Source organism: Watersipora subatra, chromosome 5 (genome assembly GCF_963576615.1).
Source record: "Watersipora subatra chromosome 5, tzWatSuba1.1, whole genome shotgun sequence".
Lineage (NCBI taxonomy): Eukaryota > Metazoa > Bryozoa > Gymnolaemata > Cheilostomatida > Watersiporidae > Watersipora > Watersipora subatra.
The window spans coordinates 11009757-11027634 of NC_088712.1; the positions used below are offsets into that span (position 1 = coordinate 11009757).

The 17878-nt window shown below is 35.6% G+C and overlaps 1 protein-coding gene across 1 annotated transcript in view; it reads right to left on the reverse strand.

Moving 5' to 3' along the window:
• Positions 1 to 10487: 10487 nt before the first annotated feature.
• The window catches only part of LOC137397114 (tripartite motif containing 13-like), a 29400-nt gene continuing 22009 nt past the window's right edge, over positions 10488 to 17878 (reverse strand). Inside the window, exon 7 of the mRNA XM_068083400.1 lies at positions 10488 to 10537. Within this exon, the coding sequence (XP_067939501.1) occupies positions 10488 to 10537 (50 nt within the window). The remainder of the gene's footprint in view (positions 10538 to 17878) is intronic.

The window sequence follows — 17878 nt, forward strand, 5'->3', positions numbered from 1 at the left end:
TCTTATTATTTTCTATGATTCAACAGTGTCAGGCTATAATACATAATTATAGTGTTTTGTATTTTTGTGTGAAATAAATCTATTAAATCATACAATTATATACACATGTACATATGTGTATATACTTGTATGTAGTTTACATGTGCGTGTACCAATCATAGGACATGGAATGTTCGAAAATAGATAGAAGACAAATTTTGACTTTAACACTGAAATTCCAAATCACTGCAAAATAATTATGATAAAAGTTGCAAATCCGATGCTTCTATGGAAGGAATCTTGGTTACAGGGAAGTAAATTCTAAAATATCATTTTTATCAAATTTCTCATAGAAGTGGGAATGGCAGCTGCGGCCACTCTTCAGTTTTAAATCTTCCATACCAAAATTAGTCTAAATCACTGCAGAATTTGCCACTGAAAGGGGGTGCCAACGGAAATGCGAGATAAGCTGCCATGGCCCATAGCCTATACCCTCTATGAGAACAGGCTCAGTAATGGATGTGATTTCTCCTAGTGATATTGGCACCCTGCCAAGCACAAGGCTGCTATGTTGCAAGGTTATAGTCTAGACTGAAAAGTGTTATTATTGGGTATAATCAGTCAATATGCTTCGGTAACAATGTTTTCCAGAACTGATTATTGAGAGAGCACATTTATTTAAAAGCTCTTACCTACATGAGGTTTTATAGTATGGTACATAATTGTTCCAACGACCAAACACGAGCATAGCGATTGTTTGGTCATTAGAACAAACAATCGCTCTGCTCCACACAAACCATTGCAGTTATCCTATTGCACTGCAGTGTCATTTGACTGTTAATATTGCATTTCTCAATCATAAGCACCCTTTCTTTTTCCAATATCACTTTGGTGGTGGGCTGACAGGGGAATTTCTAGTATAATCTTATTAATAATTTGAGTACACCTGAGAACACTGAAGCGAAACGGAGTCGAAACTTGGCACGCAGCCAGAAGCAAAGCTTCACCTGAAGTGTTAGGTGATACCATAGATATATATACCTAGATTGGCCAATAGGGAAAAAGCCTGCCAGACGTAAATAGCACGACGTAACGTCATTGTATTGTTCCTCATGCTTGACTGCACTCTCATTAACAATGGAGCTGATGAGTTTCAGATGACAAAATTACATTTATTTTCTCATTGAAACCTTCTTGTATACATAGTCCAGTAAACTAAAGCAATTATGTGATAATATCTGATAACCACCATAGATTAAAACTATAAAAGCTATGAATTGTTGTACACAAATCATGAGCCATCAGGGCTTTATTTGCCACCCTCTCCTATACCCATTCTCTTTTTTCCCCTTCTCCAAAGAAGAAGTCAGAAGGGGAAAAGAGAGAAGGGGGAAAGGAGAGGGGGCAAATAGCCCATCCGCTCAAAGAGCCAGACCCTGGCTAGGTAAATAGACTAATATCATGCTGAACTAAACATGACTAAATATGATGAGCCTGTGAAGTTTTGATCTGATCAGAGAAGTGGAATCAGTGGCTTTCTTAGCTTCATAATGTGCCCTAATCGAAATATATCTTTTTGCTATCTCACGAGCTAGGCTACTAGCATAAAAACTACACTTAAACAATAGCATGGTGTTGAATCTCAGCAACCTCTCCATGGTGGCAATTAGTGCTAGCCTGGGAAAGTTTGTCACCAATCCAGCACTGCTAAGCAACACTCTCATTGCTTTCTCACTGTGGTAGCAAACTTCAATCACCACAGGGAAGAAAAAGTCAAGCCACCACGATTCTTAACTGTGATTAAGGAATTCGTTGCTTGGTTGACATCATAGCTGGTAATGTCCACGATGCTCGTGATACAATCATTACACTTCAGCTTGAATGACCGCGATACATAACCAGCTGTAAAATAATCATTCTGTCTATTTTTTGACTTGAGACATCTTGCATACTGTACCTCAATATCACAAACCTAATTAATTTTAATGAAGCCAGCAGTTGTCTGGTGAAAGTGTGTGCTTTTCATAGCAATTTATCCGGCAGTGCCAAGACAATCTAACAAAATATCTGCCTATTTTTTTAGCTTTTTCCTAGTTTCCACTTACCTATGTATTCAGTGATGTCCACAATAGGTTTGCTCAAGTCGAAGTCTTCCAGGCAACCATCCATCCACTGACCCATATTGATCTTCTCCTTGACCTTCTCTATTGCCTTGTTGGATAGCATGAGCCCCGCTTTACCCTCCACCATTTCTAGATCTAGGGCGTTTGCACTACTTGATGGAGTCACTTCTTGTTTCACGATCAGACGCTTCATCGCAGCCGTGAATTGTCTCACATCTGGGTTGTTATTAAACCCTCCACAACTTCTGATTTTTGAGAATAGAGTCTCTATGTGATCTTGAGATAACTTGTAGCCTAGAATGTAATCTACTTCTGGGTAGAGCTTGAAGATATCATTTGCCAAATGAATAAGGGAGTTGGAACAGGTTATGAAACCTACAATGAAGGTTTTCCTCCTCGAATTTATCACTGGAGTCTGTTTGTCTGCCATCTTGAGAGAGGTGAGATACATAGAGATCTCAGACAGGGTATATTGGCTGATAGTTACATTATCTCGTGTGATTCCCACTTTAAAGCCGCTGTCATAGCGTGAGTGTGAGTTTAATATATCAAACATCTTGTCAACCTAAAATGATACCACACAAAATATTGCTTTTTCTAGTATAGTGAGCCATCTCATCTTTACTCACTGCAGTGCGGGTTTAGTCCATGTTTATGTGCTATAAAAACAGTCATATAGGTAGCATGTTCATGAGATTGTCTTCCCCTACAATTTGGTACTAACATTTCTTATGAATTCTATTGTAGCTCCTGCATCCTTGAATCGGTCATCAATGCATTTCAGGTAGTCCAACGCATCAGCCACAGATCTTGACATAAGCTCAGCAGCCAATCTCACCTTTATATTCATGTCTTTCCATTCCAAATGTTTCTTTGACAACTTGAATCATAAATAACGTGAGATTATACTTTGAAAGTAGTGGATTGTGTAATTACAATATGTTAATGTTGTGCAGCTACAACATTAATGACCAAAACACAGAAGCATCATCCATACATAATCTGACCAACAAAAGAGCATGGTTTATGTCATCTGTTAAGTTTTAAGAGCTATGGCTTGAGTTAAAGGTTGTTATGTTAAATTGAGGTTGGAGTATGCTATTTTGCCCTCTGGTTCTAAGGCTAACTCATCTATAACCTCACCTTGTTTCCAAGCTTGAGGCCAATATCATCTTGAAGCTTCACCATGTCCTCAATATACTGATATGAAATCTTTCTTTGGTCTGAATAAAATACTCTGTAGGTCCCAAACGCGTTTCGACACAGCTTCAGCATATGGGCAGCATCAAGTGACACATAAACCTGACAGGTATGAAATAAACTCAGTTACAAACATAAATACATGGTTGCAAACAAAATATTTCCCATTTATTCAAATCCAAATGAGTAACCAGCAGAATTAAAGTCGTCTTGTGGGAGAAAGTGTATGGGGGAGAAAGGAATGGTTATTTGAGGAATTGTTTGTGCACAAAGGAGTACTAACTTACATTATGGTCGTCAAATGGATGCTTGAAGTATGGCTTATCTGGTAGTTTAGCGCCGAGCTTGTTCAACGTGGATACGTTACTCGGGGCTCCATCACAAGTAATATTGACAATCTTGATACTTCTTTTAGCACACATCTGTAAGCACTGCTCTATAAGACTGGCCTGAAGCTGGGCATTAATCTTGTCAATGAAGAAGAATGCTACAGGATGATGTACACTGCCAATGAGTGGAACTAATAAGAAGACAAGTGCTTCCTTCGCTGGTACTAGATTCTTGTCTGCAGGTCCAATCGTACCCCCAAAATCACAATACCCCTTTATCTTGCTGTTGTTATCTTTATAAATCTTTTTCCTCATAGCCATTCCATCCACAACCAAACTATAAAACTTCGGCCCTTTCTTCTCTGCTACGCTATCTAATACATCAGTGAGATATCCAGGCTGACAGTTGATGCTTTCTAGCCATCTTCTTATTGTTCGGGGGGCTGGTAATGTGAACTTAGTTCGGAGGTAGGTGTATGCTCTTGGCGAGTAGTAATACATGGTAAATGCGAATATCTTTACCTTGGTGCTATATGTTTTCTTGGTTTTCTTGTTCCTATTTAGAGTTTCATTTTTTAACAGTTCATCTAATCCTGAATCAATGAGGGTGGCATTATGAGTGTCTGCATCTTGTTGTAATATCTGTAGGGTCTTTACCAGGGCTTTGTTCTTCCTTTTCAATCTTGTTACAGTTACTGATAGCGTATTCACTTTGGTCTTGTATGTTCTAATTCTCCTAGCTGTGTCCACTTTTGGACGTCCTTTTTTCCCTAAAAGGAATACATAGGTTTAGATATCTATGGAGTTAATAATCATAGCAATTCTTACAAAGCTCTCCTCATCTTCTACAACTCAATAGAATTTAATTCGAACACAACCCAATTAACATTCAATTTCAATCAAAGGTCATGCGACTACAAGATCAGATTCACAAGACCTCATCAATTCTAAGTCATCGTAGCTATCTATTCTATCTGTGGTTAGAGCCAAGTTTATGGAAAATGTGAGAATTATTTTAAAACATGTACTTGCTGGACAATCAAGCTTTTAAATTAAATTTCAACAAATCATGGACCCTTTTAGATATATTATACTTGTAAGTATATTGATGTTTAAGTCACTCGTGTGATAGGCGTAGTTGATAAAACTAAAGTTGGATTATCACCATACTTTTCTTAACAGGAGAGATTGTGTTGGTAGCATCATCAATAGGATTAGATTGAATCTCCTCATCAATATTCACTTTTTCTCTGAATACTGTGCGATGTCTACGCTGCTTCTTTTCAGGCTGAAATCACAGTGATAAAACTCATTAGCATCAAGCATGTGTGTAGGTGAAATCACCATTGGCTCATCCATTGCCCATCATGTAATCCAACACCAATGAAACTCAAAGTTATAATGTAATGAGAGCAGGTATTATGCAACAATAAATAAAAATTTTACTACAGTAACTAAGAATGTTATATCTCTGCTTGTAGATGCTACATTACAAAACCATTTTTGTTCATATTCCAGTGACATACAATACAATGAATAAATGAGTAAGCTGATAAGACTGGATTGATCTAGCCTGAAACTTAGAACTTTGATCACTTACAGGCTGAAGATATGCTGGGTAGCTTGGAAACTGTGTTGGTATGGTATTGGCCTTCAATCTAGCTTTTTTCCCAATACCAGGTGATACTTGGTAGCTGTCACTAGTAAAGTGGTCTGAACAAAGTACAGAAGATTTACTTGGGGTCCACTGTTCTCGTCTCACTGCTTTAATCCAGGCATCCTTGCGATCAGCAGCAGTAGGAAAACTTAACAAGTAATAAAAGATACATACAATTAGTGGTGTTTTTTGCTCATTGGATTATTGACTTTTTCCCTTTGAGAAGTGTAGCATTAACCTTGTCAAATGATGGAAACTTTTAAGCCTGATTATAGCCAAAGATAACCATGCTCCAAGCCATGCTCATGTAGTATGTTCATGAAATCTCCCAACGATTAGCAGGGTGAATGTTTGTTATATTGTCCTACCTGTGGAAGCTTTTCTCTGGGCATTTTCTTGGATAATTAGAACATCCAGAAGCAACGCAGCAATTCTTACTAGTCCTCTCAGATGACTGTGAGCTTGATGAATAATGTTGAGATCGCTGCCAAAATAGCAATGAATATGAATTCCATTCTGACTTAGTGATTTATAGCAAGATGGTATCCAAATTAATGACTCAAGCATCACAAAGTAGCAGTATTACACAAGCAGCTCCTTGGGCAAAGTTAAGGAAACCTTCCAAGAGAGAGTCAATCAGTTAATGAATCAAACAAGTTGAAGTTGATAGTAACTTGACAAACAATGATGTCTGCTGATTTGATTGTCTTCAATAATTTTTTCAAAGTGTCAAATATGGGGAAAAAAATGTCCACTATTGGTATGAAAACTGTTCTAGTTTTTACTATAAAGCCTTACAGCTGATATTTAGGAGTTCCAAGCCCATCTTTGATGTTAAAAGTAGTAAAAAACTCACCTTAGTAGCAGCTGACACACCCTTCTCAGCTTCAGCCATTGTAAACTAATGATGAATCTTGCGGTCAGTCAAGCGTAAGGTACAATTTGATTACGTTGCGTCATGGCATTTAAGTCTGACAAGGCCACCAATGGGGCTAGCTATTATTGGCCAATCTAGGTATATATATTTATGGGTGATACTCTATGATGGGATCATTTGATATTAATGCTTTTGGAGCAGCTGCAGACAACTTAAACATATTTCAAGGTTTTGAAACTTTTGATGAAAACCAGCAGTACATATGAGTCAAGATAATATACACAGACTACTGACTGCTGTGTTAAACAGGTATAAATGGAATATTATGAGCTTTTCCATATTCTTTCTTAATTACTCTAATAAAGTGGGCCTTCTCTATATGATTTTAATTGGTTCTATTTTTTCCATGCTCAGGTGAAAATGTTGCATAGAGGGGAATCCGTAGCAAGTATTTAATGGAAACATACCCTGATAAAAAACTTCAAAATTTTTTAATTATGTATAGACATACTAAAATGTTTGTATTTAGTGTATTTAGTACGAATGAAACTAAAAACATTGTGTTCCATATCATAGGGCAAAAAAGTCGTACAACAAGAACATGTAGACTACCCAAGTGCATGTTGTATTAAGTTCATTATTGGAACCAGTAATATGGAAATGGATTTATTATATATAGCGATAAGGTAATTACAACTTCAATTTATTAAGTATAAAACATGATGAGCTTCGAAAGAGTAAAAAGTATTAATGAAGAATGAAAACCTGCTACTGATGACAAAGGTACAGAAATATAAATTGGAATACAACATATTTCATAACCTTCTGTAGGCCTACCAATATCGGTACTGTATCTGCTTTTCTTAAAGCCCTCAACCCTTATTCCCAATCAGTTCTTCAACAGGAAATATTATTTTATAAGTTATCTACTGTTAATAATATTTGATAATTGTTCTTAGCAAAAAAATACATGAGTATTGATTAGAATGTCAAAACTATTTAACTTTTCAATTCATAAAAGCGAAAATCATATAAAATGCTAATTTTTTCCATGAACACACCATTCAGAATCACAAGCGGCAAAGTTAGTGGAGAGGCATCTATTCAAGACAAGCTTTTTAATCATTATTGTGTAGCAAATTACAGAGCAAAACGTGGCCAACTGCATCTACATGTACATTGGAACCACTCTTCCAACACTGATTCATCTCTCTTAATTTTTATAGCAACATTTTTAGTTTATAATAAGAAAGAGAAGGCAGAAACTCAGACTGATGAAGCAGCAGCTATGGTTGTAGCTGGAAGACTGCTATGTTCTTACTATTGTAGTTAGCTACAATCAGTCTGTCTTCAGAGATGTCTATGTCAAACACCTTACCACTCTCAATAGCTCTGTCTGTCATCTCTGAGACTACCTTACCTACAATATAATAAGTATTATCAACAGTCACAGCCTGTTCATGAATCTAACACTTATTAAAATAATTTAGTCTGATTTGTTTAAAGGTTTACACTGTATTCTTCAGCTTCTGAGAAAAATTGGTAATGTTGGATTTATCCTCCCCTCGCATAAGTTCATCTATCACTGGACTGACATAGCACTACGCAACAGCTAACTAGTTGGATGAGACTTGGAAGGCTATGTAAGGTTTCTGTTATAAAAATACAATTAAAGTTTTAAGACTGCACCATTCTTCCATACTGTAGAAAAACTTTGACAAGTTTTTGTTTGTTACTGGATTGCTTTTTGTGAAAGAACAATGTTAAGTTTTTATTCATAGCAAGCTTCATACTTCAACCTTATCAATATTCCAGGTATGTTCCACCTTATGGAGTGATGTTTGCACTAAGCTAAGAGTACAGCGCTAGCCTATTTATTACTAGAGCAAGCTTCTCTTCCTTGCTTGACAGGCTGCCTTTCCAGAGCCTGGCATGCTTAATACAAATAGACAAACTACCAGCTTATTGGGTTATGAAAATGTTGCAGACCCCTAATTACAAATTTTATGTTGTCCCTTACAGTCATAGAAATGTTGGCAAGATGCCAAACACAAGCTATGAGAAAGTATCAGTAGCAGATTAAAGATAGCACCCAGATAGAAATTATCTGTGTGGCCTGCAGTTCAAGGCACACATTCAAAGGCTTATAGGCAATTATATGAGATTTGTTCAGAATGAATGTGAATTGGTTTATAAAAAGTATGTATCTTGTAATTAGAAGCTCACGCTATTTTTATTTTACTTCAACTGGCTGACAGGCAAAACGCGTCTTTTCATATAAAATCAGATTTTAATAAGACTATAAAAAGCAAGTGGATAAGAATATTAAAAATTTTATTTAAATAGTTTATTTAAATTGTGTATCAAAACATTTGATGACCAACATCTTCTTTTCTATCATAATATAAATGATAGTAAAATATCTATCAATTACTAGATTGTACAGTATATTTGTCAGCACAACTGCTCACACATATGATGTATATCATTTATAAGTAAACTAACCAGTTGATATATCCAGAATTCTTACAGTGCTGCTTCTGTATGCTGCTACCAGGATATATCTCTCTCCATAGCAGGCTACTCCTAGTGGACCAGGTACATCTTTACAAGTCCAGAGCAGCTGACCTTGAGATATGTCTATCAAGCAGACTTGAGATGAGCCATAGTCAGACACAACAACCTTGTCTGATCCTGAAACACAGAGTGAGACCCAATGTTGGCTAAGCTGAGGACAAGAAATCTCTTTGAGTTTATTCCCTGTCAGTGAGTAGATGATGAGAAGCTTGTTCTTTCTGTCTGGAGCAACTACTTTATCACAAGTGATGGCTAGTCCTGTGCGTAAGCCACAAGTATCTCCGTGACTCCAGGAAATGACTTGATTCCCATGTTGATCGTGTACATAGATGGTCCAAGGATTACCATACACTGCTGTATATAGTCTATCCTTGTAGACCTCCATTGCACTAGGGTAGTTGTTGAATGTGATGAATGAGCCTTTTACTCGGTAGTTGTTGTCAATAGCAGCTACTGCTTTATTATCCATTCCAGTTAATATTTGAGAGTTCCAGACTCGTGTTGATAAAGGAGCTGATGGTAAAGAGACTGTGTGAAGGAGTTTGAGGGACTTTGGAAGAGGTTTAGAAGGTTGAAGCTCTAGCTGTTCATCAATTAGAAATCCGTCAGTTGAGACAACTTCTATGATTATCTCACTACTTCCACCTGTAAGTATTTAAGTATAAATAGATGCACAAATAACTTATTTCAAAAAGCTATTGTAAGGTGGATGAAATTTTTAAACAATAACGATAGGATATTTAGTTTTAAATATGCTTGCCAACAATATATCCATAATACTTGTATTTAGTTTGCGGTCTGAATACTGAAAGTAAGGACATAATTTTAGATTTTTGGCTGGTTGATTATGCATAGTTTAGGGCAACTGAGAATTTGTTGAGAGTTTATGGGTGCTTCAAGATGTTTTAATTAAAACCTGTTATTTAGATTCTTCATTTGGTTTCTCTTTTAAAGTTGTTCACTGTTTGATCAACAGAGTTATGCATATGAGTCTGTCATAGCACAATATGCCAATAATACATTTAACACTGACTAGGAGGTATTTCATAGCAATGCTATAATTGTTTCAAACAGTTACTATGAAAATATGTTTTAAAAGGGTAACAACAATTTTATTGCAATATTTTCATACTATTATTATACTGTGTGCATATGAAGGAATTTCAACCTCATTCAGTCAGCTGTAAGTTTAATGTGAAATGGTATGTACAACACAGGCATAAAAATAATTTTCTGGATTAAAATTATTTGCAGTAGCCACCTTCATATGACCTAATTACATGAGACAGATCTATACTATTCGTTATGTGAGTTTAACGAAATTCATCTCCAAGGTAAGCTTACTATTTTAATAGATTAAACACATGGTAGTTGCAACATTAAAATAAAAGATGCATGTGATTGATAAAGTTTTTTTGTTTTATAAAGTCAGCTGTTCAAATTCATCTTCAATTATTGACAAATTTAATTTTTTTTAGTTGTATTAATGCTTTTAACCAGTTTTACAAGTCTATGGATCAATATATGACATTAATGTGATGAATAAGGGTGACTGGGCAAAACCCAAAAAACTATTGAGACACGCAACTGGCCAGGCATATGAAAAAAGACTGTCAGTCAAGCCTGGCCGAAAAAGGCTTGAGTCAAATCCACCAGACAGGTGCAGGGAGAAATCGTGCCCGACGATGAGGGGATTGAGCCAGTCAGAAGTACTAATGCCGGACAAGCCGGCAGGTGAGCTGGCATCACAAAGACTGACATGCTGCTGTGCCAGTCCAAGCCGGCCACCTAGCCACTAGAAAAATAATTGTCAATCTTAATTTTATGAGAAGACAGTAGTATATAGAGAGCAGATCTACACATAAAAGTGACGGATCCAGCGGGGGGATAGAAAAAGGGGGTTGTGAATTAAATTGGCTAGAGGTGTAGATTGAATCGTGTGGAGTTGAATGAGATGTTGGGGTTTGGAGGGAAATTGTGGTGTAGAGTAGGGGGTTGAATTCGAGGGGTTACGGATCCGCTCCTGGCGTAATCGGCGGATTATCTGTGGATGAGTCATCGGATTAGCGGGAGATGAGTCATCCGATTGAACGCGGATTATCGCGGGATTAGTCGGGGGAATCGTCGCGGATTAGTCGGGCGAATCGCCGCCGATTATCGGTGGAATAGTGGGGGTGAATATCTGGGACATCGAGGGCTGGATGGTTTTCCGGAGTGGATCTCGCGGATTATCGAGGAGAGCGAGAGATTACCTAGCGGATGAGTGAAGGGGTTAATATCTGGGACACCGAGGGGTTGATTTTCCGGAGATTGTTATATATTTGGTTGAATGAGAGATAAGTTTTTATTATAAAATATAAACTATAAATGTTACAAAAAATTCAAAATCATTCTGTCATTCGTTTTAAAAAGGAAAGTTTTGGAATACATCTTTCATCAATTTCTGTGTCACATCGAAGAACTAAAATAAGAGTTGATTTTCCCAAAGAATTGAGAAACTGAACAGGAAGTAACAAATCTAATCCTTCATTATTTCCAATATTATCATATATGAAGGTATCTTTAGGTGTAGTAGAATTTGAAATAGGTTGAAGATTACAGATAAAGTCAATATCTTGAAAATTCGATCCTGGAGGACATTGCAACATTGAAAGAGTAGAGTTATATCCACATAATTCTCCTCTGTAGAATAATTTGAAATCAATTAGAATATCGATTGTGGAATTTTGAACTGAATATTCACATTCAGAATATGTTAGAACTTGCTCCGATGAAGCTGACACTATAGGATTAAGGTATAGGTTTTTTCCATCTGTTTCATCTTCATTTAGTAGTTCTTTACACGCAAATCTGTGATTGCCTGGTAATGGATAACCACAATGAATGTAGTCCAATGGAAATATTCTTCCGCATGTTTCATTATTCTTGTGATATAAAGTAGTTTCTTCGAATGGAAGTAGTAATGAAACTTCAAATTCATTGAGTGTTCTGCTTAAGCAGTTATTCGCATCGGTAACATATTGAATTCTTTGATTTCCATTTATTATTCCCGTAAAGCGTAAAATGAGAAATATTATAATGTGCAAATTCATTATAGTCATAGTGTCTTTTTAAAATACTACTCTCTTGACTGAAGTAGGCAAAGAAAATGCATAAAAAAGTATGTCAATATAATATATATAGTTCATTCTTCAAAATTATCTTGAAATACTATACAAAAAAAAAGTTATTCAATTCTATTTGATGAGTCAATCCTTCTTGGATATAAAGTGATTAAATATAAAGAATTATGCAAAGTCTAACTGTGATGATTATCAATTCTTCCCATTGATATGTAGGAGTTCACTGAAGTAACGATTTGTAGCATGTTGATCATTGGCTTCTCCTCTCAAATATGGATAAAGTCTTGTTTCGGTTAATATTATGTTTGAAGGTGTGTTCCAATCAAGTGAGGATAATAATGATAGTTGGACTTTGTCACTCCTTGGTCCGATTTTTCGATCAGATTCCAAACACGTTCCAATATCGAGTTCGGCAAAAGTCTCATGAAGTTCTTGTCGAGTCAATCCTTCATTTCCATATCGTATTTGCATTATTCTAATACAATATTGACATCCTCGAGCTCCCTCGAAGCATCCACACCGACTTTCTAAATATGTTACGAAACGTTTATAGATATAGAATCCGATAACATAGTAAAAAGTTTCTTCAGTAACTCTTCTGATGAATTTTTTTGTGTTTTTCTTTACAACCACTCTTGATAATTGTCCATCCTTAAGATGAGCTGGAATAAACTCCTCTAGAAATATAACCGACATTGTTTCTGTTTTCTTCGTTTTTTTTTTTTTGGTTCCTTCACCAACAGAGCTAAATTGAAGAATGGTGGAGAAATCTAGAGGAGTAGACTTAATATCATTCCGAATCTTTTTATTTTTATTTTCATCCAACAGATTTTTCATCTATAATTACATCATCAATTTCATGCTCGATTTCCTCTTCCACGCTTTCTCCGATTAATGGAAATTGTGCTATTTGAATGAGTCTTCTGAAGAGCAGTTGTTTCGTTTCATCACGTTGAGTAGGATGAGTCATGTAGTGCCGAATTCTATTCCAAAACACGGTTTCAAAAATCGTTTCTTCCATCGTTTTAAAATCGGTCGCGATAAATCTGTTAATCCATTCTAAATCAACCTCTTTTCCAATTTTACCTTCTCGAATGGTAGCTTCAAGATCAACCCATTCAAAGGTCATCTTCAAATCTGGGGGTGTTATCGATATTTCTTTTACACATAATGTTGATTCCAAACATTCCCTGCATTCCAACGCACTGCAGACACAGTTGGACTTTAATCTTTTCAATGACACAACTTTTCTAAAAGCAGCTGTTCCTAGAATGTAGTATAAACATTCCTCGGTAAGATGTGTACGAATTTGTTCATTTTTGTCAAGATGAACCAAGATGTTATCTGGGATTATTTCTGCAACCTCGAATGGAACAAAATCTTTAATCAGAATGTTTTGAGTCATGTTACTATGAGAAAGTCTACATTCAAAATGATTTTACATTGGGTAGTATATTGAATTTATATGAGCTTAGTTATATATTATTGATATTGTATATACGAAAAGAAGAGCCAATGAAGAAAATAAAATTTTATAGTAATAATACATCGAGGAGCAAAACTCTACTATCATATATACTTAACAACAAATTCACTTCTAAAAATTATGCTAAAATATATTCTGTGCTCACTCCATCGTTACATACTCTTCTTTTTGAATAAAAATATGTTAATCCAGTTCTAAGTTGAGTGTATGAGAACACTCTATTGTCTTTTTTTACAAAACCTTTGTTTACCCCTTCCTTAGGAGATCTTGAATGTAATACTTTTAAAAAAGTGTCTTTTGTAAAACTATTCGTAGTTTTACTTAATCCTTTACTGCTATGCTTTGTAGAATGAGTTTCATCATTCCAGCAAAAGTAAGTCTTAGAATTTAAGGCTACTATTCCATGTCCTGAAAATTCTACTTTGAATAAACCAAGAGTCCTTATATCATATTGATATACTTCTTTGCAACAATTTTGTAATTCCCACAACTTTGTAGGAACAGATTTACAGAGTTGGAAATCATCCGCGTGTCGATCGCAATACATCCTAGGAAACCATTTTCCATATTCTTTGTAGTATATATCAGCGATCTCTTTTCTAACGATATTATCCATAGGTGCTGAAAGAGCCATGTAGGCACTATCTGTATCCATCGCCACATACTGGAAGTCCTTTCTGTCGAAGTATCTAAAATAAAAAATTTCAATCCTTAATTCTTGTTATCTTAGTATTATAATACTCCCATTTCAAAAATTATCATTCAAATGTTTACCATTATACATATTTTTTCTAGAAGATACAAATGAGATTACTTACCTATCCATGAAGTCATAGTAGAACTCCAACATCCGAAGTTTAGCCAGTTGTAATATGGAGAATCCGATATGTACAGGTATATCCATTTTCATCTGAATAAATATATATACAGTCCTATTAGATTCCTTTACATATATTAGCTCAAGTAAATTTTTCATTATGATTCAATTATATCAATAAGATAATAAATATATACTACTAACCGAAGGCTTGTGTTGAGTCAACTCATAGAAGCTATCAACGATTTCCTCCAAAGATTCAAATCTGTGTGATCGTATTCTCAAGGATGCTTCATAATCTCCTTGAATATACTTGACATTTCGATGTTTTAATTTCTCAGTGATTGTTTTCCCGTACGATGAATTTCCAATGAGTTTATTGGTTGTGGCTATCAACTCTTGGTCAGGATCTTTGTCACCAGCTCTTCTAGCATTTGAGACAGATTCTCCAAATGACTGGAAAACTCTTCTAGGGGTGTATTCTATGACTTGATATATTTTGGTTATAATCAATCCATGATTAAGATACCATTTTGCTAAAGTGGTGAGTAGTAAAATTTTTTCTCCAAACATACTCCCCACCAAAGTTCGTTGTTCTTGAGGTAGCATTCCTTCCTTTTCAGCAAATTCTTTCATACTTTCACTAAGATGATTTCTATTCAAAGATGTATTCTTGAAAATGGGGCTCATTTCTGAAAACTTTTCGTATAAGTTTTCAGGAACAGATATATCGCATTCAATGAATCCATATATCTCCCCTTTTATAATCTGCTGAATAATCTCATCCTCGATGGCAAAGGAATTGGAAGGATAAAACTCTTCGTTGAGGATACTAATAAAGTTATTAATCTCGGTGTTATCCTCAATCATCTTGTTCCATTCACACTCCCAGATTCTTACTAAACGATATCCAAGTTCTTTAACATATTCTTCCTTCTTTATCGTTTCCTCCAGAACTTCACTCATTGGTCGATTCTTATATGGATGTATACTTATTCCTTTGGTCTTGTTACAGTTATGTCCATGCCAGAAACATCCATGAAATTGAAACACTGTATTCGATTCTTCACAATATCCATCAACAGGAAGATTATGTTGTCCAATTCTAAATTCTTTATCGTTGTTTTCATGTAAGATTTGAATATTGTCCTTCCAAGTCAAAAATTGTAACCATCCATGAGCAGCCATGCTATTTTTTCGAGAATGAGTGTATGCAAATCCATTTTCGAATCGTCTTATTCTAGGGTTTCCAGTAGGCATTTCTTGCATCATACTCCACAAATATAATGCATTTGCATCAACTCCTAGAATAAGTTCACAAAGTTTGGATTCCTTTCCAAACTTTCTTTCTCGAATCAGTGTTTTCTTCGACTCATGAAGTCTGTGAAAAACAATGCTAGGTCCACCTACGATATTGTCCTTGATAGTAAAGTAAATATCTTTATCACTTTCCTTGATCAGACAGACAGGTTGACAAGCTTTGAAATGATGTGATGAGATTGTCTGATGATGAGAACTCATAGGATGAGGAGGCGAATCTGAAAGTTTCAACATCCATTTTACTGCCAATCCAGGAAGTGAAATGGCATCTTTCAACATATCGATTCCCATGGTTCTGTAAACTTCTTTTTGTTTTTCTACAGCTTCAACAAATGGTACTACATCGAGATTGTTGTACCATACTAGAAAATCTTTTAACGTTTTCATCTTCTCTTGTTTCCAAATGTTTAAACAGATTTCATAATCAGCATCCGAAATATGTTCATCTCTCAAAGAACTGTAAAAGCATTCTTTAGCTGGTAGAAACGGTTGTTTCAACTTCTCAAGATCATCCATATATTCATAAGGATAGAATCCTTTTTGTTGAGAGCATTTGAAAGCTTTGAGATACTTTGCATAGGAAAATCCTGGAGCAATGAAGTTGGAAATATCCAAGAATTTGAATCTTCTTGATTGAATACAGCTCATCTTGTTTGTTCTTTTCACTACAAAATCAAAATCTTCGTCTTCTGTGTCTTGAAGACATCGAAGTAGAGGTCCTTTCATCACATTCAGGTCGTAGTTTTGTGAATTAAATCCTAGAATCGGAATACATGAGATGAATTTGTCGAAACGATTAAATAAATGACAAAATTCCTCTCTTGAATGGTATACTCGAGGATTGGAAAATTTGCAGGATTTAAATCTTTCTTCAACTTTTCCTTGCTTTTCAGCTTTTGCCTTCATCAACTGTCTAATGTAGTAAAGTTTTTTTTCAAGGATATCCCGGGCTTCATCAGCAATTTGGGAAATATACTGAACAAAAGAAGATATACAAGAATCAGTATCTCCCTCACTTACAAAACACTTTGGATCCTTAAATCCAGGTACATTTGAACAAACTGATATACTCATCAATTCGTGTCTCGATGTGAATGTAACCGAATTGGAATTTGGTGGAAGGTCGGATTTTGGAAGATAACACTCGATATCATAGGTGATTAAAAAGGGATAATAAGTATCTTCCTCAGCCACGGAAATTCCTATCTCTCGTTTCAGTTGTTCGAAAATTGTAGGTGTTGCCTTAAACTTTCCTCCTTCGAAGATGAAGTTTGTTACTACTTCTTGACTACATTTATGTCTATTGAAATTTCCTCTTTTTGTAAAGCTCACTTCACAGGAAGGACAACTAAACCCTTTAGTATAAGCATTAACATCCTTGATGAAACTGAAATGAGAGTTCTGCAAATCGAGGAAGAGTTCCTTTCCCTCTTTTTGGGACGATGTCCAGATGACTGTTGAGGTTTCATCAGCATTCAGAGAAAATACGGTTATACGGAGGTCAAAACATTTCTCAAGAGAAATTAAGTCTCCTAACTCAATTCCAGGAAAATTATTCATCAGAACTTTGTTGGATGAGGAAGAAGAAATGTGATTCGAGTACTTTTGAAATAGCACCTTCACAAGTAGCTGTTTTGGTCTTTGTCTGGTGCAACTACATCGGTTTGAACACTTACACATTACCTTCAATGCTAAACATCTGAAGAAACAGAGATTGTCTGTGTAAGGAGTGCAGCTATGAGGAATGTTATGCATAGTGATTACATGTCGATTGTTAAGAATGTGAGTCGGAAGATCTGAAGCCATTCCTATTTGCCCCATTCCAATCAATTTATAGAAATAGAATGAAATATTGGTAATTACATTCAATTTCCAAGCTGTATTCGGGCGTTCTCGAATCGCTATAGCAGCAAGATCTTGTCTTGTCAATTCTTCAAAGAAATTCTGTAGTTCCTGTCTTGTTGTAATCAGATTTGCTTTTTTGAAAATTGTAGCATTATTCGATGAAGCATGAAAATATCTTAATTCTCCTGAAGTTTTATGTTCAAGAATGCATCCCACACTACAATTTAACTTAGCTCTTGTTTGTAACCCATTCCAAGTTGTCAACATCTCGTTCCATATTCTTTCCGAATGGTTTGGAGTTGGAAGTTCTGCTTGAGGAATATTTCCATTCCATAAATTTACGTTTAACGTTTCAACAACTCTTCCTCGTCGTCTTTTTGTTTTCATAGCATTCCAATATCTTCTTATTAACTCATCCTATTCCTCATCATCATTAACAGGAATGATATCCTGATTATCTTGTTCTCTTTCATTTTCGATAGGAACGATGGGCTCGACTCTATCATTAATACCAACTAAATTGTCATCATCAGCGTCCACTTCATT